Below are 23,611 nucleotides of genomic sequence, written 5' to 3' on the forward strand. Positions count from 1 at the left end.
ACCATCCTAAGACTCTGCTGGTTAAAAAAAATTGTTTTTATTAAAATAAAAAGATTTATTTAGTTGAAAGGCAGAATAGCAGAGAGAGAGAGAGAGAAATCTTCTATCCACTGGTTCATTCCCCAAATGACCACAAGGCTGAGGCTGAACCAGGCACTCCCTTTGAGTCTCCCACATGGATGGCAGGATCCCAAATACTTAGGCCATCGGCTGCTTCCACTGGTTCGTTAGCAGCAAAATGGATCAGAAGCAGAACATCGAGAACTGGCCCTCCAATATGCTGGTGTTGCAGGCACTGGCTTAACCCACTGTGCCACAATGCCAGCCCCTCCACTGGTTAAAATTTACACACAGTAATAAGTAATCCTTATCTTTTTTTATTTTTTTAAATATTTATTTGAGAGGTAGAGTTACAGACAGTGAGAGGGAGAGACAGAGAGAAAGGTCTTCCTTCCGTTGGTTCACTCCCCAGATGGCCAAAACGGTCGGAGCTGTGCCGATCCAAAGCCAGGAGCCAAGTGTTTCTTTCCGGTCTGCTATGCAGGTGCAGGGGCCAAGTACTTGGGCCATCTTCTACTTCTTTCCCAGGCCACAGCAGAGAACTGGATTGGAAGAGGGGCAGCTGGGACTAGATCCGGTGCCCATATGGGATGCCGGCGCCACAGGTGGAGGATCAACCTACTGTACCACAGAACCTGCCCCAATCCTTATTTTTTGATTACAGTGACTTTTTAAAATTTTAAAAAAATTTTTTATTTGACAGGTAGAGTTATAGACTGAGAGAGAGAGAGAGAGAAAGGTTTTTCTTCCGTTGGTTCACTCCCTAAATGGCCGCCATAGCTGGCACTGTGCTGATCTAAAGGCAGGAACCAGGTGCTTCTTCCTGGTCTCCCATGCAGGTGCAGGGGCCCAAGCACTTGGGCCATCCTCCACTGCCCTCCCGGGCCACAGCTGGACTGGAAGAGGAGCAACCAGGCCTAGAACCGGCGCCCATATGGGATACTGGTGCTGCAGGTGGAGGATTAACCAAGTGAGCCACGGTGCCGGCCCCGATTACAGTGACTTGTAAGGTTTTAAAATTTGCTGACTGCATCGTTTTAGGGTCAGATCCTTGATAACATTAAAATTGCTTAAGGAAGGCGTATGGAAACTGAATTAGTTTTCTTTTTTAAAAAAAGCTAATTAATTTGTGGGAGGGAGGGAAGAAAGGAGGGAAAGGGAGAGAGGGAGAGAGAGAACAAAAGCACTCCCATATGCTGGTTTTATGAACCCCAGGACTTCAGGCTGAAGCCTAGAGTGGGAAATGCACCCTGGTGTCCCACATGGGTGGCAGAGACCCAAACACTTGAGTTATCATCTGCTGCCTCCCAGGGTCTGCATTAGCAGGAAATGGAACTGGGAACCATAGCCAGTACTCCAACCCAGGTACTCCAGTATGGGATGTAGATCTCTTAATTGCTAGTCTACATGCCTGCACCTGAATTATGTTTCTATTTCAATTTTTCTGTCTTCAGTTGATTTTTCTTAAAAGACAAAGCAACAGCAAAACCTTTTCCTTTCTCATCCTCAGATGGCAGTTAAAAGCTATGTTCATTTTATAAAATATAAAAACATAGGGAAATGAGAATTTCCACCCCCACATCCCTTCAACTTACTGTTGCTTCTCTTAACAGGTTCGTGTATGGGCTGTTGCCTTTTTCTTTATATAAAAATGCACACACAGTCATTCATTTTGCTGATTTCTTTATTTCCTGCAATGTTGATATAGACTAATTGTTTTTTTTTTTTTTAAGAAAATCTTAATATGGACACTTTAATCATTTTTTGAAGATTTATTTATTTGAAAGGCAGAATTATAGAGAGGCAGAGGCAGAGAGAGAGAAAGTCTTCCATCTGCTGGTTCACCCCCGAAATGGCCACAATGGTTGAAGCTGGGCTGATCCAAAGCCAGGAGTCAGGAGTTTCTTCCAGGTCTCCCACAGGGGTGCAAGGACTTGGGCCATCGTCTGCTGCTTTCCCAGGCCATAACAGAGATCCAGATCGGAAGTGGCACAGCCAGAACTCGAACTGGTGCCCATATGGAATGCCGGCACTGCAGGCAGTGGCTTTTTACCTGCCACACCACAGAACTGGCCCCTTAATCATGTTATTAAATCTTCTATATGTTTGTTTATAATAGATACAACATTTTTCATTGAGTACGTATGTCAAATTCCAGGATTTTTAAAAATACATTTGCATTGCATTCAAGGGTGTTTGAAAAATAAACTGCACTAGTAGACATTCTTACAGACAAATCCTTTTGGGCAGACATGGTTTCCGTATATTAAAACTGGGGACATGAGATTGGTGGTAAGATCAACCCTTTTTCACGCTTTTAGTACATGTTGCCACACTTCAGGTAGTTGGTATCTCTGTACATGCTTCCCAGAATGGGGCTCAACCATGCCTCTTTGAGATGAGAACATTTCTCCTTACTGAATTGGTGCCAGTCACTTCTAGTGCCTCCAAGACCATCTGTGCTTTCTTCCCTACTTCTGTATCCTTCCTCTTCTCCAACTCAGAACTTCTCAGAAGCTGGTTGGAGAAGGAAACTGTGTGAAATGCTCTGCATCTACTATGTAAAATATTAGCAGGACTCTGCATGACACCCAGCTTTTCAAAAACCATACCCTTGTCTTTCGGTTGTATGACTCTTCATGTTCACATTTATCATTTATTAATCACTTATCTGTCAGATTTGTGACGTGACCTCCTGCTCGAGCTCTGAGGGTTAGTGCTCTAACTATCTCTGGAAGCCCATGCTTTAGACCCAGATCCTACTCTTGCTGATAGGCTTTGGAGACGAGAGTGCCCTACTTAATCCCCCCAGGTCTTCTATTTCTCAACTTGTAAGATGGGGATAATGCTTATACGTGTCTCCAAACTTGGTGATGATTCAAAAAGGTGATGCTTATATATAATTCATATACTACCTAAAATATAGTATGCACTCATTAAGGTAGCTTTTAATATCTCATCTGATTATCACAATGTATTTGTGACTCAAACAGGGATTGTTTAGACCTGTCCTGTCTTCACATTGAGAAAGTGGTGATTTCAACCTGAGTTTAGTGCTTTAGATCTCTGAGGATTACCACAACGTGGGAAAACTGAAGTGAGTGACAGGGGTTGTATAGCATGAAAAGCTTCAGTGGCAAATATAGAGGGGCTTGAGCACTGCAGATTCCAGGAGACAGTAACTGGCCTGCCAGCAAGTAGGAGAGAACATACACTTAGTTCCAGGGGAAGAGGACCAGTTCCTGTGCATCATGGCTTCAGAGGGTAGGTTGCTGTATACAAAAGGCTTCTAGACACGGCCACAGAGCCTTCTAAAGACTAAGTTGACTGAGCACTAAAATCAAGCATTTAATAGGTTTCTCTGCTTTGGTTTAAATTGCAATGAAGTCTTGCTTTAAATGCATCTGACTGATTAGGTTTTTATCCTAACTTGTTTCCGACAGGGCATGGTGCTGATGTGAAATGTGTAGACTGGCATCCAACCAAAGGGTTAGTTGTTTCAGGAAGTAAAGATAGTCAACAGCCAATCAAGTTCTGGGATCCCAAGACTGGGCAGAGTCTTGCAACACTGTAAGTGGTAGGAACCCCACCTTGGTCCCTCAGCCGAAGATCACAAAGCAGCTTGCCTTCTTGAATGTTTAGCTTTCTCTTCTCTCGTGTGTTCCTGAGAACGTAGTTTAGACAACAGATGGACTTGCATCTGTGGACTTCTTGTTAATTAAATGTGTTTTATCTCTAAGTTTCTAATAAAGTAAGGCTTGGTTTTTGTTCTGCCACACAACCCTCCATTGACTTTGGTTACCGTAGGAGGTAGTGACGAGGAGGAGCTGGTTATTGCTAGTGCAGCTTGCTGTCTCTCCTCATCAGAGGGCCTTCTGGCACTGTGTGGAGTTGATACGTGTGCCTCTTACTACAAACAGCCATGCCTTCTCCATCTCTCACTACATCTACCTGGAAAGGAAATTTTCCTCCACTTTTGAACTGTTATCATTTTTGTCTGATGTATTTGGATATGATGCAGCTACATAATTGAGTTATTTGTAAACGTTCACAGCTATTTGAATACATTAACGATTTTTTGACCAAGCAGCTGTAACCTGGTCCTCTGATCGGAAAGTGGACCGTATCCATCAAGCACTGGTTGGAGCAAGGCTGGCCCAATTGTACAGTTCCGATGACCACAGCCAACACACAGCACCCTTGAATGGTGTCCCTTGGAGATTCACACTGTGTAGGCCTTGGGTTTCAAATTAACCCTCAGGCTACCCAGCACTCATTTTTATGCTTTGCCTTACTGAGAGGAACGTCACTGAATTTCCTAAATTTCGGGAGCCTTATTGAGTATTAATTGATGTATTCAAATGCTTCCTCTGCTTCAGGAGAAACTTTGCTATCCAGTTGGAGCTCTGCTGCTGCTTTAACTGGCTGGAGAGAGAGGGCTGTGCTTGGATAGGGGACATTGCTGCTGCTGACCTGTTTATTTCAAGTGTACTTCAACCTGGTGCTGTAATGTTACATGCTTTGTTACTTCTAGGCAAGTCTCTTGCCACCTTGGTCCATGTACTTTTCAACAAAAAAGGGCCATTGGATTGCTCTATACTCGGTTTCAGTTCTCACATATTACTTTCTTGGTGCTTTGCTTCTAGTCATGCCCATAAAAACACCGTAATGGAAGTGAAGTTAAATCTCAATGGGAATTGGCTGCTCACAGCATCACGTGACCATCTCTGTAAGCTTTTTGACATCCGAAACCTGAAAGAAGAGCTTCAAGTCTTCCGGGGTCATAAGAAAGAAGCCACAGGTTGGTGGTTGTGATGTGAGAAGGATAGAAAGACTGTTAACCTGTGGCATTCTCAGACGGCAGTACTTTTGTCTTTGACAGCTGTGGCCTGGCATCCTGTTCATGAGGGACTTTTTGCCAGTGGAGGGTCTGACGGTTCTTTGTTATTCTGGCATGTTGGGTATGTAGCACTTTTTATATAAAGGAGCAGTATATTTTTCCAAAGAGAGCACCTAACTGTGTAGGAACATGATAAGGTTTTGTGTTTTTTTCTGAGTTGTTTGAATGGAGCAGTATATTTTTGCAAAGAGAGCACCTAACTGTGTAGGAACATGATAAGGTTTTGTGTTTTTTTCTGAGTTGTTTGAATGTTCTGGGTTAAACACTGAGTTTTCCGTTCTGTCTACAATAGAATATGTCGCACCTCCACTTTTGGTGTGGAAGTCATCAAGGGAGAATAAAATAGACTTCCTGTTTGCTTACTGGGGTACTAATTCTAGGAGCATGTTTCCTTTAGGAGTGCTCTTTGGATAAAAGAATATATTTCTGATGACAAACCAGCATCTTTGAAATATGTAGAAATTGTCCAGATTCAAAGAAACAGGCTTTGGTAGTCTTGTTTTAAAGCTAAAAGAAAATGCCTTTTTTGGGCAATGGGGTGGGGTAACTTATGAAAAGACTTCTTTGTTGCATACCATTATAGGGTTGAGAAGGAAGTGGGTGGGATGGAGATGGCCCACGAAGGAATGATCTGGAGTCTGGCTTGGCACCCTCTTGGACATATTCTCTGCTCAGGTTCAAATGACCACACCAGGTGAGCTCCATGTCAGAAATATCCAGGGGTTGCTGTACTCACAGAGTAACATGATGTGCATTTTATGTGTATTTCGTTTAATTTATTGATTGATATTCTAGCTTCTTAGAAACATTTTTAGTGGTTTAAAAATACTTGTATTAGAATAAGAAAATTGGGTAGCAAATATTACTTCGGTTATTTGATTTTTGTTTTGCTTTCTGATTTCAAAAAAACCTTTTAAGGGGTGGGAGGAAGGGAATATCATTATGTGCTTAGAATTGTGTCTACAAATCACGTTGAATGTGTTAAAAATGAGTTAAAATTAAAAGAAATTTTAAAATAAACCTTCCCATATTTTAAAGTTTTGTAAGAAAGACATTGTAAAAAGTTGTGTTTTTCAAGGGACTGCTTAGTACTATGTAGTGCCCAGGAAAACACTTAAGCCATGCCCTACCTCCCATTACTTTTATCTTTTATTTTGACAGCAAATTCTGGACTCGAAATCGACCAGGTGATAAAATGCGAGATCGATATAATCTGAACCTGTTACCTGGGATGTCTGAAGATGGAGTAGAATATGGTGAGGCTCTTGCACATTTGAAACTCAACATTCTATGAGAAAAGTGTTAGTTGGGAAGATAATAAACATTTCATTTCACAGTTCATTGATCTTTAAATCACCAATGATATATATGAAGAATATTTAAGGGACGTTCATTTTATTGACTACTGTTTTTATAAAAATCTCCCTTTTCATTGAATGCATTACTATTTACAGATGACCTTGAACCTAATAGCCTGGCCGTAATTCCAGGGATGGGAATACCAGAACAACTAAAATTAGCTATGGAACAAGAACAGATGGGTAAGAGAAGCTACACAAATATATTTTACTTTTATTGTTTCTTACCTTCATGATAAACTATGTGGAAATGCCAAAATCATTTATGTGGAGAAGTATTGAGAAAAGTGACCTGAACTACATAGTATTTAAACATCTCTTTTTCCAAAGATGTGTTCGTGGAACAGTTGGCCAGTTCCTTTAATTTGGGGAACTAACTCTTTCTCTTTATGGTTACAGGGAAAGATGAAGCAAATGAAATCGAAATGACAATTCCTGGTTTAGATTGGGGAATGGAGGAAGTGATGCAAAAGGATCAGAAAAAAGTACCTCAGAAGAAAGTTCCTTATGCAAAACCTATTCCTGCTCAGTTCCAGCAGGTGAGGCGCTAGATAGGACTCCTCTGCATCCAGACACTGGAGATTATGGTTGCTTAGTTCCTTTGATGTGCAGAAATAGATTTCTCTTGGATTACTCCATCTGTTGGAGGTATTTCTGGACTATAGATTTTTTTTTGGAACATTCTTCACATTTTTCATTCACTCTGAGACAGTTCCCATCTGCTGCTTTGCAGTTAGGTTGAGTTGGCCGTGGATCGTTTGTTTGTTCTTTCATTCTGACTGTGTACCATCAGAAGAATGGTCATGGAGCCGAGAGAGTGAGCCGACTCTCTTCCCCATTGTTTGTCTGCTCTCTGCTTCCACTGTCCCCTCGACACAACGTGCTGAGAGCAGCAAGCTTTCCGTTCAGTAATAATATGCAATGTCTTGCAATTTTTATCATTTTAATTTCTACCTAATAGTGTTCCTGCCTAATAACCCCGTTCCCATGTCACTAAGAATTAATAAGAGAAATGAAGACAATTCAGCAAGTTGGCTTGAGCAGATGGCATTATGAAATGGTTTTCTCATTCTTTGCGTTATAATTTTCATGTTTCTGACATATTTTAATATTATTTTTCCCAAGGCTTGGATGCAAAATAAAGTTCCAATTCCTGCTCCAAATGAGGTGCTGAATGACAGAAAAGAGGACATTAAATTGGAAGAGAAGAAAAAAACACAAGCAGAAATTGAGCAAGAAATGGCCACATTACAGTATACCAACCCACAACTTCTGGAGGTGAGTGAAGCTCCTTAAGGTATTCATGATGATCCAAGAAGATAGAGACATGTTTTTTATTGATAAACTCTTAAAGAAAAGGGAAAGGGCTCTCAAAATTTTCTGATGAACACCGTCATTTCCTGTTGTTGCGTTGGGAACCTCGTTTCTCAAAATGCCCTCTTTCTCACATTTTTAAGATCATATCAATGGGCCTGAGTAAAATATTATCTTTAATAGAAGAAGTAAAGTCAATATTGTTTTAATTTGGATTAATTTATCTATGGGTATCCTTCTAGCTAGAAGAACAGATAATTTTTTTTTAAGATTTATTTATTTATTTGAAAGTCAGAGTTACACAGAGAGAGAAGGAAAGGCAGAGAGAGAGAGAGAGGTCTTTCATCCACTGGTTCACTGCCCAAATGGCCGCAATGGCTGGAGCTGTGCCAATCTGAAGCCACGAGCCAGGGGCTTCTTCCATGTCTCCTACATGGGTGCAGGGGCCCAGGGACTTGGGCCATCTTCTGCTGCTTTCCCAGGCCATAGCAGAGAGCTGGATTGGAAGTGGAGCAGCTGGGTCTCTAACTGGTGCCCATATGGGATGCCAGCACTATTGGCGGTGGCTTTACCCCCTGTGCCATAGCTTCGGCCCCAGATGGTTTGTTCTTGTTTCTCCTCTCTATGAGAGCTATCAATAGTGACAACATCTATTGAATTATTGCGCTTTCCGTGGTCAAAATAATATATAAGCAATCCTGTCTGCCGTGTTCCCGAGCACCTAAAAAGAAGCAGTCTAAAGGGCTCTTGAAAGCCTTGGTGCTGAGAGGTTGTGTGTATCCTCACAGTGCTGGAGTTATATGGACACTAATTGTTTGAGGCGTTAGAAGACTGGGCAGTTTTTATGTTTGTTTTGAGAATCTGGTAAGGAAATAACGTGTTAGCAGGATTGCCATCCTTAAGGGCTCCAGCTCAATGATTCAGCTTCTTTTTCCTTCTTTCCTTTCTTTCCAGCAACTCAAAATTGAAAGACTGGCACAGAAGCAGGCTGAGCAAATCCAGCCTCCTCCCTCAGCTGGCACTCCTCTCCTCGGACCCCAGCCCTTCCCTGGACAAGGTCCAATGTCGCAGATTCCTCAAGGTTTTCAACAACCTCACCCATCTCAGCAGATGCCAATGAGCATGGCTCAGATGGGACCTCCAGGTCCACAAGGACAGTTTAGACCCCCTGGACCCCAGGGGCAAATGGGACCACAAGGCCCTCCACTGCATCAGGGAGGTGGGGGGCCACAAGGATTCATGGGACCACAAGGGCCCCAGGGCCCGCCTCAGGGGCTGCCACGGCCTCAGGACATGCACGGGCCCCAAGGAATGCAGAGGCATCCTGGACCTCATGGCCCTTTGGGGCCTCAAGGACCACCTGGACCACAGGGTAGTTCTGGTCCTCAAGGTCATATGGGTCCCCAGGGTCCACCTGGCCCCCAGGGTCACATGGGCCCCCAAGGTCCACCTGGTCCCCAGGGTCACTTGGGCCCCCAGGGGCCTCCTGGTACGCCAGGTATGCAGGGACCACCTGGTCCCAGAGGAATGCAAGGACCTCCTCATCCTCATGGAATGCAAGGCGGGCCTGGGTCTCAAGGGATCCAAGGCCCTGTGTCTCAGGGACCTCTGATGGGATTGAATCCAAGAGGAATGCAAGGCCCTCCTGGCCCCCGGGAGGGTCAGGGTCCTGCTCCCCAAGGCATGATGATGGGTCACCCGCCTCAAGAACTGAGAGGACCTCACCCTCCGAGCGGACTCCTTGGCCATGGCCCTCAGGAAATGAGAGGTCCTCAGGAGATGCGGGGCATGCCCGGGCCGCCACCCCAAGGATCGATGCTGGGCCCTCCCCAGGAACTGCGCGGGCCACCAGGCTCACAAGGCCAGCAGGGGCCGCCCCAGGGCTCTTTGGGACCTCCACCCCAGGGTGGCATGCAAGGGCCCCCTGGACCTCAGGGACAGCAGAACCCAGCAAGAGGGCCACATCCGTCTCAAGGGCCAATACCATTCCAGCAACAGAAAACACCTCTGCTAGGCGATGGGCCCCGGGCGCCCTTCAATCAGGTATTACTTATTTGCAACTTGTGGCAGTAACACATTGGGAGACGCACTGTGCATTGACGCGGCACTGCTGAGGCCCCCAAAAGCAGTCACAGTTGCACTCCACAGGTCTCGGGGAGTGGTGGTAGCTTAGCATAACAGCGTCCTGGCTGAAGAGGGGAATGAAGAGAATGATGAGCTGGGTTCTGCCACCATCAGCACCTCCAGGAAAGGTCAACTGTTCGACTGAAGACAGTTTGCAGTTATTCCAGGGCTCCAAGAGACCCAGGGCCCCGAGGTGGAGACTGCCATGTGTGGGCAGTTCTTGAGGCTTTAACTTGAAGCCTGGTGTTCCATGGGCCTGCCAGCAGCTGAGCCACCTCCAGCCTGTGTGCCAGCCCTGCCTTTAGAGATGGCATGGGGTATTGAGCTCACCGTTGCACTGCAGGCTATGCTCCCTCTGTTTTCATTTCCATGAACCAGAATTGAACATTCTAAACTGCTGAGTCTTTGGGTGAAATTCTGTTCAAGTTGTTTTCAGCTCACACAGAAAAGTATTTGCAGTAAAGTGTATTTCTGTAGAAAATTCCTTCATCTCTTTTCAGGGACTTGGTTTTTGTTTTTTTAAAGATTAATTAGTCAATTTACATGAACGGCAGCCTGACAGAGGGAGAGGGAGACAGACCAAGGGAGAGATCTTCCATCCCTGCTTCACTCTCCAGATGGCTGCAATAGCCAGGGATGGACTGGGCTGAAGCCAGGAGCCAGGAACTCCATCTGGGTCTCCCACATGGGTGACAAGAGCCCACGCACTTGGGCCATCTTCCACGGCCTTCCCAGGAGCATTAGCAGGGAGCTGGATCAGAAGCAGAGTAGCCAGAACTCAGACTGGCAGTCCGGTACAGAATACAGGTGTTGTAAGCAGTGACTTAGCTCGCTGTGCCACACCAGCTTCCAGGGACTTTGTTTTTGTTAGCCGGGTTTTGTTGCTTGCTCACCAAGCTGGTGCTTGAGAAGTGATGTCAGGAGAGTATCAGTTGTCAGGAGTGAGTCACAAAAGACCGCATAAGCATGAGTGTCTAATCTGGCTCTTTTTGTCTCTGTTTTACATTTTTCTAGTTTCTTAGTCTAGAGGCATTATTTGCGTATGAAAAATTGGGTTTTGTCCTTGGAGTCAGTCAGGGACCAAAGGAGTGAGCAGGTATTGATTCCCTGTGCCATCGCTGAGAGGTGGGCGGTGACAGTGAGGGGATGCCGTAGAAGCTGCAAGCAGAAAGCACCGGCTCAGCATCTGTACTGTAGAGCGAGCTGCTGGATTTACGGAGCTAAAGCCACTAGCCGAATCCGTGAGCCATGTGATACTCTTCAGTCAGTCTTCTAGAACTAAAAAATCCAGCCGTAAAGAATATGAAGGCATTTGAGTTTATTTCAGTCTTATTAACCACTTTTCAGAATTTAGTTCAGTGACTTACAAGATTGCTATTCTCAATTGCCCTAAAGCTTGAATTATTCTGTGTTCTATTCAGTGTGTATTTGTGTCTGTATACAATATTCATTTATGGTAAGCATTTTTCTAGCCTTATGGTAATGGATTAGTTTTCATTTTGAAAGTTAAAAAAGTAATGAACTTTAGGTACCATGTTATGACTGAAATTATAAACATGCCAACATCAAAAGGTTAGGTCTGAGTGTTTGGTATAATTCAGTAAGAATTTGTATTACACCATGTAGTAAAACATTTTATAGAAGAAAAGCATAACATTCTAAAATTTTAATCAACCTGTAGAAATTTTGATAAAATGAATCTGAATATTTGATGCTTTGTAGGGCATTTCATATCTCAAGTTGCCAGATAAAAACCTCTGCTCTTTTTTATTATTATTATTTTTAATTTTTAAAATAAGCTGAACTCTTACTTTCTCCATTTTGACCAGGTTGGTTTTAGAAATCAGCTTCTCTCATTGGTTTACTTCCATGGGATCGTTTTCAGGCACTAAAGCAGCAGTGTGGAAGGTGCTGGGGAGAGCATTCCTGGAGGGGAAAGGGCCGGCACCGAAGTGTGACAGAAATTCCTGCTGTTGAGTTCATGGTAGCCATGGTAGCCTGGTGTTACACCTCCTCTCAGGGCCAGTTTGAGGAGGGGAAGCAGTTTTGCTATTTATTTTTCTGAAACTGTGCTAGGAGGAAATGTCATTACATGTATTTTGTAAAAAGGTCTTTATATCTATTTGAAAGGCAGCAGGGCCAGCATTGTGGCATAGTGGGTAAAGCTGCTGCCTGCGATGCCAGCATCCAGTATGGGCACTGGTTCAAATCCCGGCTGCTCCTCTTCCTATCCAGCTCCCTGCTAATGTGCCAGGGAAAGCAATGGAGGATGGCCCAAGTGCTTGGGCCCCTGCACCCTTGTGGGAGATTCAGAAGAAGCTCCTGGCTCCTGGCTTCTGCCTGGCCCAGCCCTGACCGTTGAGGCCATTTGGGGAGTGAACCAGCAGATGGAAGATCTCTCTCTCTCTCTCTCTCTCTCTGGGTCTCTTCCTCTCTCTTTGTAACTCTGATTTTCAAATGAATAAATACATCTTCAAAAAAAAAAAAAAAAAAAAGGCAGGGTGACGAGGGTTGAAGGGACAGAGGGAGACAGAAAGAGAGAGAAGTGTTCCATCCGCTGGTTTACTCCCCAAGTGCCTGCAGCAGCCAGGCCTAGACCGGGCTGATGCCCAGAGCCAGGAATTCCACCTGTGTGCAGGAACTGAAGCACTTGGGATATCATCTGTTGCCTCCCAGGAGTGTTAGCAGGAAGCTGGATTGGAGAAGGAGTGAGACTTGATCTCAAGCACTTCAGTGGCATGTGGATATTCCAAGTGGCAGCTTAGCCTGCTGTGTGGGCTATACCACCTGCCCCACTGAACATTAGTTTTTATATGAGAGAATAGCTTTGATATATTTGTCTATTTACTTATTTTTTGAAAGCCCTACTGCAAGGTCACTGGGCTATGGAGAATCAAAATTTAGACATAGCTAGGTAAAAATACAGACTGTTAGGACTAGGGATAAGCTGGGGTCCCTGAGCAATGGGATTAAAGGATTAGGGGAGCAGATTTGTATCAGGATGGATGGGGTGACTTAAACGGGTCTAAGCTGCAGGGTGCCCAGGAAGGAGTGAGGAGGCCCCAGGACCTTCTGGTTCAGCAGGGCCCCTTTCCAAGCCCTGCTCTGACCTTTGAGAGGACTCCATTTCTGTTACCAGTAGGGGTCCTGGGCTTGACAGCAGAGTTTGCCTCTCTTGGCACATTGCCAGGAAGTTACTCCCCTGAGTAGAGTGGTGGTATTACTGTGTCACGGTTTCTGTGTGTGCTGATGTTCTTGCTTCACGTTGCATGTAAAGAGTAAGCCATAAATAAAGCATGATGTCAGCCGGCTTGAAGGACCCGTGCTGCTATGCGCTGTAATGTCACCAGGGCATGCTTACCACTGTAGGCAACCTAGTGTTTTTATCGTGTCGCATTGTAATGCAGTTGCTGTGATTTCACACTCCCGCTTTTACACATCTTTTCAGGAAGGACAGAGCGCAGGCCCCCCACCCCTGATCCCAGGCCTAGGGCAGCAGGGAGCACAAGGCCGCATCCCCCCTCTGAACCCCGGACAAGGACCTGGCCCTAACAAAGGTAAATATCTGCTCAGCCGAGCAAGAGATCACATTCCGTCGCCTGTGTGCCTTTTGCAGGAAACAGTTTTGTCTGTACATCATTGGTAGAAGGTGCTTTGAACCCCTGGGACATGTAAGGGAACAGCCATCTTAGTAATCCCTTTGTCCTACCTGTTCTATGTTGGTTTAGTTAGGCCTCAGTGCTGGCCCTCGGAGGTGCGCTCCTCTCAGCCCAATCTGGCGGGGATGGACAGTGTTCTGCGCTCATTGCTGAATTGTTTGTGTTCCAATTTTTTAATGTGATAAACAATGCAGTATTTCAACTGTTTTTATTATCAACCCCTTCCCCTGCAATTTGAGTCATACTGAATTCTGCATTGTTTGAAAAAAGGAAAGTAAAGTACCCACATGTGGCCAGACATGAGAATTGGCGGTGTTTGGCTGCGAGACTGGTCTCAGGAGTTAGAGAGGATGCACACCAGGGGCCCTTGCTGGGGATGCAGAGTTAGAGGGGTGGTGTGGGGGCAGGGGACTTAGGAGATGGAGTTGTTATACATTCCACAGTTTCTTCCACTGGGAGAAGTCCCAGATCAGATCCTTGAGACCTTCATTCCTTTTTCTGGCTGAGCCCTCAGCACTGTGCGACATGGGTTAGGTTTTCCCTCCCCATTGGATCAGTTAAGACAAGTCCTTGTCAGCAAGCATTTCCAGCCCTAGGACTTTGGAAATTGAAAGTTCACTCTTAGATTTATACACATTAATCGAGGTAGAAAAGAGAGAGAGAAAGAGAGAGGAATTAGCATTTACTTTCCTCCCCTCCATGGGAGTGGGCTCACAGGCTATGCAGGAGGAAGGTGGCCCCAGGAAAGAGTCTCTAGGTTGGGGCCACAGGGGCCACCATCCACCTCTCCACCTCGCCTCCTCCCCCTGCCCTGTCTCCACCCCTTCCTTCTCCGCCTTCTTCTCCCTTTCCCTTTCCTCCTCTTGCTCTTTCTTTCTCTTCCTTTCTCTGTCCCCCCAGGGACCCCAGAGAGAAGGGAGAAAGTGGCCCCACTGCTGCCCCTTGTTACTTAGCATGGTGGGCTTCTCTCCTTGGGAAAGCAGGGCACTTCTAAGCAGAGAGAGGTAAGCAGAGAACAGGTAGTCCTAGGTAAGTCCAAATGGAGGATGTTCTACGTCCTCCTCAGAGGCCGCTGTGTGCGGTCACGCTAAGTTCAAGCGGCACAGACTTAGAAGCCATTGGCCCAGGCACATGCTGAGAAACGAAGAGCTGGCCACCAGGAGTGCATGTTAGGTGTTGGCCAAGTGACCTGGGGGCCATTCCGGGGGGCTTCCTCAGCATGGAGGGGACTGCGGAGGAGGTAGAGGAGGGAGACTCCTCCTCATGGCATAGATTCTGCCAAGCTCTTCATGAGTTTTGAGTGGTAGGGAAGTACAGAAGTGGCCAAGAGAGATGACCGGGCGGGCTGCAGGTGGGGTATGAGTTAAGGCTGCAGGTGGGGTATGAGTTAAGGCTGACTGTGCCCAAGAGCAGCAGAAGGCATGAACTGGGCAAGTGGAGGCCTGTCATTCTAAAAACATAGTTGTATAGAAGCAAGAGTGTCCCTTTGCCACCTGCTATTTAAAGCCTGTTTGGGTTACCTTGTATGTTGACATGCAGTAGGTATACTTTCAGTAGCTGGGGAAGCAAACCCTTCAGTGTTAGGGGCGCACCAAGATAACTGTTACCAATTTAATTGGCCTTTTCCCATTTTTATTCCATGCTCTGAACACAGTCCATATACTCAGATGTGTTAAGAATCTTTAGTGAGAGTCTGAAGCCGGTCTGCCAGCGTTGCCAGTGTGGGATTGATTCGCAGAAGGCAGCAGAAGAGGTGTTCATGTGAACCTAGAGACTGAGGGACAGCAGATGTCCTGTGGCTGACAGAGGGATTAGTCAAGATTTACTCTAAAGGAGGTGACCACTGTGGGTGGTGGCTGTGCAGGCCCAGCACCCTGTTGCTGGGTTGCGGCTGTCCCAGGTGCAGAGGTGGGGTCTTGTCGCTCGGCTTCCGCCTGCAGCGTTCTTTTCCTCTGGGCGTGGAGCACAGGGTCCTCGTGAAACCAAGGAAGGAAAGGGTCAGGGAAGGGAAGCTCATTCTTACTCTGCCAAGGAGGCTCGCTCGTGTCCTCCGACCTCATCTGAGGCGAGTGGTTTGCCTTCTCTTAGCGAGTGAGTGATGAAGCTGAAATCCACACCCCCAAACCAGAGTCTTCTCCATGCAGTGACGCCTCTGGGACCCTTGTCTTGTAAGTAGGGCAGACATTCTAAATAGGCATGGTGATGCTGTGAATCAGACCTGTACAGGCAGGTTTCCTGGAAGCCCTGGTAAAAGTCAGCTTTGTTTCCTTTAGGTGACTCCCGCGGCCCCCCAAACCATCACATGGGCTCGATGGCAGAGAGGCGGCATGAGCAGAGCGGCGGCCCTGAGCACGGGCCTGAGAGGGGGCCTTTCCGGGGCGGCCAGGACTGCAGGGGTCCCCCTGATAGGCGCGGCCCTCACCCCGACTTCCCCGATGACTTCAGCAGACCAGACGACTTTCACCCCGACAAGCGCTTTGGCCACCGATTACGTGAATTTGAGGGTCGAGGAGGACCTTTACCACAAGAAGAGAAGTGGAGGCGAGGGGGGCCCGGGCCTCCGTTTCCTCCTGATCACAGGGAATTCAGTGAGGGCGATGGCCGCAGTGCAGCCCGAGGCCCCCCGGGGGCATGGGAAGGCCGCAGACCTGGAGATGAACGATTCCCCCGGGATCCCGAGGACCCACGTTTTCGAGGGCGCAGAGAAGAAAGGTGGGACGGAGACGTGTGGGCCTGTTCCATCTGCCCTGGAGCTTTCTGCCTGTTCCTGCCACCGAGGCCTCTTTCCTCTTGCTCTTGGGAGGAGCGGGGCCTCCTCTGTCCTTTCTAGGTTCTGCCTTTCAGCTTTTTTTTTTTTTTTTTTTTTTTATTTTATTTTTTTGACAGGCAGAGTGGACAGTGAGAGAGAGAGACAGAGAGAAAGGTCTTCCTTTGCCGTTGGTTCACCCTCCAATGGCCGCCGCGGCCAGCGCGCTGCGGCCGGCACACCGCGCTGATCCGATGGCAGGAGCCAGGAGCCAGGTGCTTTTCCTGGTCTCCCATGGGGTGCAGGGCCCAAGCACCTGGGCCATCCTCCACTGCACTCCCTGGCCACAGCAGAGGGCTGGCCTGGAAGAGGGGCAACCGGGACAGAATCCGGCGCCCCGACCGGGACTAAAACCCGGTGTGCCGGCGCCGCTAGGCGGAGGATTAGCCTAGTGAGCCGCGGCGCCGGCTTGCCTTTCAGCTTTTAAAAAACTTAATGCTTTCTAACCTTTATGTGGTTCTTTTTTGTCTTTGCAGTTTAGAAAATCCTTTTCTCTCTTTGCTTGCTCTTTGGTCCTGTTAGAGCTGAGAGGATCGGTACACCCTGCGAGCGTCTCGGGTCTGCTGGGCATGTCGTGTTCTTGTTGATTCGAGTGATGCCGGAGGAGGCACACACCTAGGCTGGAGGCAGAGGGACTGACATAGCTTGTCAGGTCCAGCTGAGGAATTGTCTCCCTGTTACACTTAGTCCAGGCTTGATCGCTCAGCCTCCCTGTGCGGGGCATAAAAGGCAGAGAGGAAACCTGGGGGGAGAAACAACCATCGGTGAAATCTTGAGAGAGAATGGTCAGTGACGATGAACGCTGAGGGCATAGTCTGTGTTGTCACCTCACTGAGGGACACCTGGAACCTGTGAGATTTAGGAATTATTGGCAGCAGCTTCTGGACAAGGGAGCAGACTGAGGAGCAGGGCTGGGGCTGGACTTGCAGAGGTCTTGCAGGTGTTGGGGGTCCGGGCCAGGCTCCCGCCTTGGGACTCCTCAGGCTTCTGACTCCCGTTGCCAGTGAGTGGGTGGGCCAAAGAGTGACTGCCCCGTCCCTGGGGGATGTTTGAGAACAGAATGGCTGTTGGCATTGCCAGGAAGGGTGGAATAGCAAGGGCTAAGGGTTAGAAAGCAAGATTAGAGGGCTCCCAGGTTTTTCTTTTTTTAAAAAAGCCTTCCACTGACGTGGGATCCTTGCACGTTTTTATGGGTACAGTGCAGCATTGCAGTAGCGTAGGGCGCGAGAAGTAGTCAGACCAGGAAATTAGCATCATTAGCACCTCCCTTTCCTAAGCCTGCCTTCACTCTTGCAGCTGTGAGCGCCTCTCGTGCAGCCCACGCAGTGCGGAATCTGTTATTGCTGCAGAACACTGGAACCTGTCATGCTATCTGAGCAGTGTTCTGCCCTCTCTGTGTCCCCTTCATGTCAGCTTTTTGTAACTCGCTTGAGAGAGAGAAGGTGCAGTATTTGTCTTTATGTGTCTGGTTTGTTTCGCTGAGCGTAACGACTTCTAGTTCCATCTGTTTTTATGGCAAGTGCAGGATTTCATTCCTGTTTTATGATGGAATCGTATCCCATTGTGTGGGAATACCACCCTGTGTTTAATAATAGGTCTACCATGTGACCCCGCTTTCCTACTCCTGAGCGCATGCACGCCCAGACAGAATGAAATCAGTGTGTTATGGAGATACCCCTGCTCCCAGTTTTTCCCTGAGGCCCTCTCTCAGTGATACATAAGCATTCTTCGCTTCAAGATGGCTTTTTCTGTCTCTAAGAGCTTGGCATCAATGTAACTTGTGTTGATTTCTCAAATCAATGTGCAAAATTGCCCATTTTACCATGTCTGGGTTTGTATTGTTTTGCATCTGTCATGACAGGTGCCCTGGGCTCTCACACAGTCAGAGCTCCACGCTGCTCTCACCCAGGCCAGGCCTGCTCCTGCGCCCAGGTCTGCGTACCTGCGTCCTCTCTGCCTGTGTCACGCTCTCCCAGGTAGCCGTGGCTCGCCCTGCTTCACCCAGTTCCTTTACCCTGCTTCGTATTTCTTCCTAGCACTTAGGCCAGCTTGGCATGCAGTAATCTGTTTAGTTCTGTATAACCCGTGTCTCCCACAGGCAGGTCACCTTCCCCGCTGTAGCCTTAGGCCCTGGAGCAGGAAAGGTGCTCGGTAGCCGTTGAGTAAGTCAGGTGATCGAGGGCCAGTCCGTTAGGGACAGAATCTGCAGGAACAGAATACCATGGGCTGGGGCGCTTACCTGACAGGAAGTTATTTTCCCAGAGTTCTGGGGGCTGAAAGTCCTAGGGCACAGTCCTGCAGTACCAGTTTCAAGTGGGGGCTGTCCCCCTGGCCTGCAGCCAGCCTTCTTCCCCTGCTTCCTCACGTTGTGAGGAGGGAACAGCATGCGTGCTCTGGCGTCTCTTACAAAGGCCCTAATCCCCCCATCAGGGTACCATGCTCACGAACTCATCCAACCACATCTGTCTCCAAAAGGCCCCATCTCTAAATAGCATTGCACTAGGGGTTAGGGCTTCAACACGCATGATTTTTTTTGGGAGTGGGGGCCAGACACAGACATTTAGGCCCTCCAGGAAGTACTCTGATAAGGACAAAGTAGATTCTCTTTGCACCCTGGTAACCGGCCAGTCCTATAATGGATGATGCAAAAGACTGCTGCAGGGTCTCAGGGAAACTGCTCCCAGCAGAGACCTGGCCTGGCCCACGCTCCCTATGCACAGGAAGCCTGAATTAGTGAAGATACCTCAGGTCCAGGAAGGTTATTAAGAAGACAGCTGGGTGTGGATATTTGGCCCACCGGTTGAGACCATGATTAAGATGGCAGTGTCTAGCATTGGAGCGCTTGAGCTGATTCCTGCCTCCAGCTGCTGACTCTAGCTTCCTGCTAATGTAGACCTCACGAGGCCATGGTGATGGCTCGAGTACTGGGGGTTCCCACCGCCCATGCAATGAGACCTGGGTCGAGTTCTTAGCTCCTAGCTTTGACCTTGACAAAGGTCACAGGCATTTGGATAAGAACGAACTCTCTGTCTCTGTCTCTGTCTCTCAAAAAAAGTTAATGGTGTAGTGCAAGAGAGAAAACACATTTTTACAGCAGAATACAAAGTGATATGTGTAGGAGGGAGGCTAGCTTTAGAAAATCCCAGCTTTTCTGAGCAGTTAGCGTCCTGATTGCCACAGGCTGGATCATCAGTCAGGGAGGGGCTGGCCTGTGGTGCAGCGACTTAAGCCACGCCTCGCAGGCATCCGGTAGCCCAGTGCCAGTGCGAGTCCCAGGTGCTCTGCTTCCAATCCAGCTCCCTGCTGATGTGCCTGAGAAGGCAGCACAAGATGGCCCAAGTGTTTGGGTCCCTGCCACCCAGATGGAGTTCCTGGCTCCTGACTTCAGCCTGGCCAGGCCTTGGCTGTTGCAGGCATTTGGCAAGTGAACCAGTGGATGGAAGAGCTGTCATTTTGTCTCTCCCTCCCTCTCTCTCTCTCTCTCTCTCTCTCTCTGTTGCTCTGCCTTTAAAAAAAAAAAAAAAAAAAACTACACTGTGAGGAAGCAGCTGTTCTCCCAATGCCACAGAATCACCCAGAGCACATGTTCATTGCAGAGGAGGAAGTGCTCCTTGACAACAGCAGAATCTGGTGGCTGCACAAACCTCGAGACAAACTGGCAGCTAAGCAGCTCTCTGCAAAAATAAGTACTCTGGGCCAGCACCGCGGCTCACTAGGCTAATCCTCCGCCTGTGGCGCCGGCCCACCAGATTCTAGTCCCGGTCAGGGTGCTGGATTCTGTCCCGGTTGCCCCTCTTCCAGACCAGCTCTCTGCTGTGGCCAGGGAGTGCAGTGGAGGATGGCCCAAGTGCTTGGGCCCTGCACCTACATGGGAGACCAGGAGAAGCACCTGGCTCCTGGCTTTGGATCAGTGCAGTGCGCCGGCCGCAGCGGCCATTGGAGGGTGAACCAATGGTAAAGGAAGACCTTTCTCTCTGTCTCTCTCTCTTACTGTCCACTCTGCCTGTCCAAAAAAAAAAAAAAACAAAAACAAAAACAAAAAAACTCTGAATCTGATCCCGAGGGAACAGTCAGATGAAGTGAGATTGTGGAGTACTCTGTGAAACACCTGTGTGGGTCTGCAAGGTGTCCGGGGTGTGAAAGATATGCGGGAGGGGACTTGGCTAGAATAAAGGACAGAGAGACATGACCAGAAGTGGCAGCGTGTGGCAATGGCAGCGTTCTGTCTTCCAAGACCATCAAGTGCGAAGGCCGTTTGGAGGACACTTGGGGGAAATTTAAGAAGCAATGTCACCCCCTTGAGAGGGGCAGTGGATTGTGGTGATGTGGGGAAAACACCCGTGCTCTTAGAGGAGGCAGCCTGAGTTGTTTGGGTGTGGAGTCAGCAGCGGGTTTCCAGTGTCTAGGGCACATGTCGGTGGGCAGCTGGGCGGAGAAAAGATGCAGTGCTTGTAGCCGAAGGGTAAGAGTGGATGAAGTGAGAAGGATCCATGGATGCGCACTGTGTGCCTTCAGCTTTACTGTACGTTTGAGTCAAATATTGGAAACTCAGGAAAGAGCAGGAGACCCTGGGTGCGAGAAGGGTACAGGCAGGGTGGCCAGCCAGCAGGTGGGCTTGCCTGTAAGCAGATGCCCACCTGCCCACAGGCCAGGCATCTACGGAGCAGGGCCATTGGGCCGGCTCACGGCTGCTTAGGCCTGCCCAGGTTGGAGGCTGGGGACCTAGCAGGTAGCAGAGCAGATACCCCAAACTGAAGTCCAGCAGAGTTGGCAGACATGATCTCTAGAACCCTGGCCCCCCCACCCCCGATGATGTAAGTAGTAAGTGTTCATCATAAAAATGGAGCTGATGATGAAAGCGCTTGGGAGGCAGCAGTGCAGTCAAGAGCCTGGGCTTAGGGATCCAGACTGGCTGAGGTCAGATCAGAGCCCTTGCTTAGCGTCCTGAAGCAAGTGCCTGCAGCTCTGCGGGCCTCAGCCGGCTCGCCGGAGCATTGGCGTTCACGGAACCAGCTCCACGTGCTGGTGGTGAGGAGGAAACGGAAGGAAACGTGGAAGGCACTTGATCGCTGTAAGCACTTAACGAAACGGTCACCGCTGCAGTCATCCTGCACGGCAGAAGGAAAAGTGACCGCGCCCTCGGTCTCTCCCTCCTGTCTGCACCTCTGACGCTGGGGTCGGACCGTGTGCTTTCCTAAGTGTGTGCTTTCACCTCTGTCTTCTCCGGTCCAAGGGGCACCTCTCCCACCTCCCTGTGCCCCTGCGCAGTGGGCGGCCCGAGCCACAGGCCTTGCCCCGAGGTGGACGCTCTGCTCTTTCCTCTCTGCAGCTTCCGAAGAGGGGCCCCCCCGCCGAGGCATGAGGGCCGTGCCCCCCCCAGAGGGAGGGACGGTTTCCCTGGTCCTGAAGACTTTGGGCCGGAGGAGAGTTTTGATGTGGCTGAGGAAGCGGCCCGAGGCCGGGATCTCAGAGGTCGAGGTCGGGGAACCCCACGAGGTGAGCGGTGGGGCCGGGGAGGCAGGGCTGAGGCCACGCTGCCCCCAGCAGGGTGTGAGTGCCTTGCTCTTGGCTCCATTGCATAGGAGGAAGGAAGGGTTTGCTCCCCACTCCGGACGAGTTCCCACGCTTTGAAGGACGAAAGCCAGACTCCTGGGATGGAAACCGAGAGCCAGGTAAGGAGGGCCGAGTGCCATCCCAGAGTGGGGCCGCCAGCTCCTCGCCCTCCTCCACGCCTCTCCCCGCTGGCCGGGCTGTCTTCCTGCCCATCTACCCCAGCGGCAGCAGATTGGACAGAGAAGGGCTTTGTCCCGTTACAAAACAACACTATCCACCAAGTGCTTCAAGTGTTAGGAGGTAAAGTTATCTGATCCACAGTGTGCTTGGTCTTAATTGCTGGCACGGGAAATGTTAGTAGGTAGAGCTTTCATTAGCAAATCTTTGTGGGATCCTCAGTCATTTCTTAGAGTCTAACGGTATCCTGAGGCTCAAGTAGCTGAGGACCACTGGGCAGGCTCGCCTGCCGTGCCTCCTCAGGAGGAACTGTGAGGTTGAAGTTCAGCGTTTTTTTAAGCAGTTGCCCTGTGACTTAGACTTGGCCTGCGCTGTGGCGGGAGGCTGGCCGGTGTTTCCTGCTTGGAATCCCGAGTGGGGCTCTGGGGACTCGGGGTTCTCGGCAGCGCCATCTCCAGCTGCCTGGGCTGCACCGCATGCTGTGGCAGCCGCGTCGCAGTCTCCGCTTCATGCTTCCGTGGTTCCTGTTTCAGGGCCTGGTCATGAGCATTTCCGTGACGCTCCCCGCCCTGATCATCCCCCTCATGATGGTCATTCCCCAGCCAGCAGAGAACGCTCCTCTTCTCTCCAAGGCATGGACATGGCGTCCCTCCCGCCCCGAAAGCGCCCTTGGCACGATGGGCCAGGCACGTCCGAGCACCGAGACATGGAAGCCCCAGGAGGCCCTTCTGAAGACCGAGGAGGCAAAGGTAAAAGGGCGTGGGGGGTGTGGGGTCTGGGGGAGGCCTCAGCCGTGCCTGTTGCATGGGGTCCTGCCAGGGTACCGTGCTCCAAAAGGTGGCGTGCGTGTGGCCGTTGGGGCCCCACCAGGGCTGGGCGGGGCCATCCCCCAGTGCCCGCAGCTCTTTGGAGGATCAGTTCTTGGCCAGCGTGCCTCAGCACCGTCTGCTGGCCTCGCCAGCTGGAGCCTCCTGTTCTGAGCAGCCGTTGGGCCCTCCCCCAGGGCTGCCCAGAGCCCCCCAAGGGGTCCTCGGTGGGAGGGAGGAGTTGTCCTCTTCCAGGTTCTGCGCTGCTTTTTGCAGTCTGGGCCTGGGAAGAGCACTGTTTCAGTGGCGCTGGCAGGTTCTTAGCACTGGAAATGCCTGTGTATAGGGGGCAGTAGACTGTCTCTGCAAATAGAAACTTTGGGTTCTTATATTTTTAAAATGCTTGTTTATTTTATTTGAAAGGCAGAGAGAGCTAGAGAGTGGTGGGTAGGTGTGTGAGGGAGTGTATCTTCCACCTGCTGGTTCACTTCCCAACTGTTCACAACATCCAGGGCTGGGCCAGGCCAAAGCCAGGAGCTCCAAACTCCAGCCATGCCTCCCACAAGGGTGGCAGGGCCCCAAGTACTTAAGTCTTAGTCCTCTGCCTCGCAGGATGCATTAGCAGGCAGCTGGGCCCTATGTGGAGTAGCTGGGACGCCAGTGTGGGAAGCAGGTGGCACAAGTGGCAGCTTCATCCACTGCACCAGCCCACCCACCTCTGTATTTTACAGGGGGCGCTTACCCCTTTAGCTGGGGTAGCAGCCACTGAATACTAACCAGAAGTCTGCTCTCAGCTTAGGTTGGGCAGCTGCGGGAAAGACTTTCAGGCCCTGTGCCCTGACCATGCGCCGCTC

The 23,611-nt window shown here is 49.3% G+C and overlaps 1 protein-coding gene across 7 annotated transcripts in view; it reads left to right on the top strand.

Annotated features, from left to right (window-relative positions):
• The window catches only part of WDR33 (WD repeat domain 33), a 120,242-nt gene that overhangs the window by 91,632 nt on the left and 4,999 nt on the right, over positions 1-23,611 (top strand). For 2 of the 7 annotated variants that reach the window (XM_002712200.5, XM_008258434.4), the window contains 14 exons: positions 3,504-3,630; positions 4,707-4,861; positions 4,943-5,021; positions 5,544-5,654; positions 6,122-6,216; positions 6,415-6,501; positions 6,718-6,857; positions 7,444-7,596; positions 8,587-9,675; positions 13,205-13,313; positions 15,689-16,127; positions 21,551-21,717; positions 21,804-21,893; positions 22,485-22,700. In XM_002712200.5, coding sequence (XP_002712246.1) covers positions 3,504-3,630; positions 4,707-4,861; positions 4,943-5,021; positions 5,544-5,654; positions 6,122-6,216; positions 6,415-6,501; positions 6,718-6,857; positions 7,444-7,596; positions 8,587-9,675; positions 13,205-13,313; positions 15,689-16,127; positions 21,551-21,717; positions 21,804-21,893; positions 22,485-22,700 — 3,057 coding nt within the window. The remainder of the gene's footprint in view (positions 1-3,503; positions 3,631-4,706; positions 4,862-4,942; positions 5,022-5,543; positions 5,655-6,121; positions 6,217-6,414; positions 6,502-6,717; positions 6,858-7,443; positions 7,597-8,586; positions 9,676-13,204; positions 13,314-15,688; positions 16,128-21,550; positions 21,718-21,803; positions 21,894-22,484; positions 22,701-23,611) is intronic. The other 5 variants (XM_008258435.4, XM_008258436.4, XM_008258437.4 and 2 more) reach the window with 5 other exon arrangements.

This window comes from Oryctolagus cuniculus, chromosome 3 (assembly GCF_964237555.1).
Source record: "Oryctolagus cuniculus chromosome 3, mOryCun1.1, whole genome shotgun sequence".
Taxonomy (NCBI): domain Eukaryota; kingdom Metazoa; phylum Chordata; class Mammalia; order Lagomorpha; family Leporidae; genus Oryctolagus; species Oryctolagus cuniculus.